We start from the raw sequence: 1,768 nt of genomic DNA on the forward strand, positions 1-1,768 counted from the left end.
ACAGGGGCTCCACTCATCTGTTTTAGGGTTGTAGGCCTCAACCGAGTTGAGGAAGTTGTTTCCATCAAAGCCACCAACGGCATAGATGATGTCACTGAGCACGGCCGCACCAGCATTGCTGCGTGGCGAGTTCATGCTCCCCAGCATCCTCCATTCGTTGCGGGCGGGGTCGTACATTTCAACGCAACGCAGGGCATGAGAGCCATCGAAGCCACCCACCACGAACAGTTTACCTGAGAGAGACGAACATCGGTTACCTCCTTCTACAAGCTGTATGTTCGTTTTCCGAGCGTTTGTCCTTTGCTTACCTTCATAGACAGCCACTCCAGCTCCTCTACGGGCAATGTTCATTGGGGCAATAAGGGTCCAAGTGTTGTTTTCTGGATTGTAGCATTCCACACAGTTCAGACAGTTCCAAGACTCTGCTCCTCCGATCACGTACATGAAGCCATCCAATTCGCACACGGCAGCCTGATGCCTCCCTGTAGATGCACAAAAATATTGTTGAGAACAGTATCTGCAGATCCATCTGGCTTTTAATCAATGTAATCCCCGCTGTACGCTTAAGCTGTGATCTTTCAAGTGCCCAAAACCCCTGTGGAAGCAATTATGGGGATATTTTTCGACGTCAACGTGACTTACTGATGTTTAAAGGGGCACAGCTGTTCCAAGCCTTGCTCACAGGATCAAAAACATCACAGTTCTTCAGACCTTTCTGTCCGCATGGATCTGATCCCCCAACAACATACAACTTGTTGTTCAGAGAGCAGACACCTGAGGAAAGTCAAACAAGCAGTGATAAATCTGAAGCTACTGTATTCTCTTTGTTGGATGGACAAATTCAAAATCTATCTAAAGGAATGCACAAATTCTGACTGAGACTGATATTTATTTATATACGTTATGGCCAATAACCAATGAAACAGGAATTGTAAATTCTACAAGTGAAGTTTTTACCTGCATTGCAACGATTGGTCCTGAGCTCTGGCACTCGAGTCCACTCGTCAGCACTAGGGTTGTACGTCTCCCCACAACTTAGTTCATCTGAATGGCCATTGGACCCACCCATCACGTAAAGCTGACCCTGTTTGGATTTAAACCATAGTTTTTTTTACCGTGCTTTTGAAGGCTGTACTTTTTAAACACCCATTTGACCATGTACACACCATGAGCACAGCCATCTGAAATCGAGCACGTGGAGTCCTCATTGGAGCAATGAAACTCCAGCAGGCTGTCTTCATGTCATAACATTCCACAGTCCTCAAGCACTCCTCCCGATTGTAGCCACCTGAATAATGGATTAGACAGAGTTGCTCAATGAAAGTAAGAGAGCCTTTCACAGGTTTCTTTGGACTTTGTGATGACCACTAACCTGCGGCGATGAGTCGGCCATTCAGAGCCGCAATGCCCAGGCCGGAGCGAGCATAGTGCATGGGTGCCAGCAGCTTGTCGGGTTCCTCTTCCAGTGGCTGGCCCTCGAAACTCAGGCTCTTGGTCAGACAAGGTGTGGCCGAGGGCGAGGCCTGGGGACTGCTGCGCCCATGCAGAAAGATCACGCACAGCACGCCGTTCAACACAGCCAGACACAGATACGTATTGTCTGTGGGGAGAGAAAGAGGAAGAAGGTGACTTTAAGGAACTGCAGATAAGTCTTGACAATCTAAAGACATCAAAGGTGCACACGTACTGGTGGTCTTCTCGGAAGCAATGTATTTCCACTCTTGCTTGCAGGAATGTTTGGCGGATCCAGGGGAGAGGCTGCCAGAGG

At 48.4% G+C, this 1,768-nt stretch overlaps 1 protein-coding gene across 1 annotated transcript; it reads right to left on the minus strand.

The window, feature by feature from the left end:
- Positions 1 to 3: 3 nt before the first annotated feature.
- On the minus strand, positions 4 to 1,763 carry LOC107683098 (influenza virus NS1A-binding protein homolog A-like; the record flags this gene model as incomplete). The annotated part of the gene is made up of 7 exons (XM_016479185.1): positions 4 to 233; positions 309 to 482; positions 643 to 774; positions 958 to 1,084; positions 1,167 to 1,288; positions 1,373 to 1,600; positions 1,688 to 1,763. Coding segments are annotated over 7 exons (1,089 nt in total), but the record flags the coding sequence as incomplete, so codon positions are not given.
- Between the last annotated feature and the right edge of the window lie 5 nt (positions 1,764 to 1,768).

The sequence above is a fragment of the Sinocyclocheilus anshuiensis genome, unplaced genomic scaffold (assembly GCF_001515605.1).
Source record: "Sinocyclocheilus anshuiensis isolate Anshui unplaced genomic scaffold, SAMN03320099.WGS_v1.1 C32922749, whole genome shotgun sequence".
In the NCBI taxonomy this organism is placed as follows: domain Eukaryota; kingdom Metazoa; phylum Chordata; class Actinopteri; order Cypriniformes; family Cyprinidae; genus Sinocyclocheilus; species Sinocyclocheilus anshuiensis.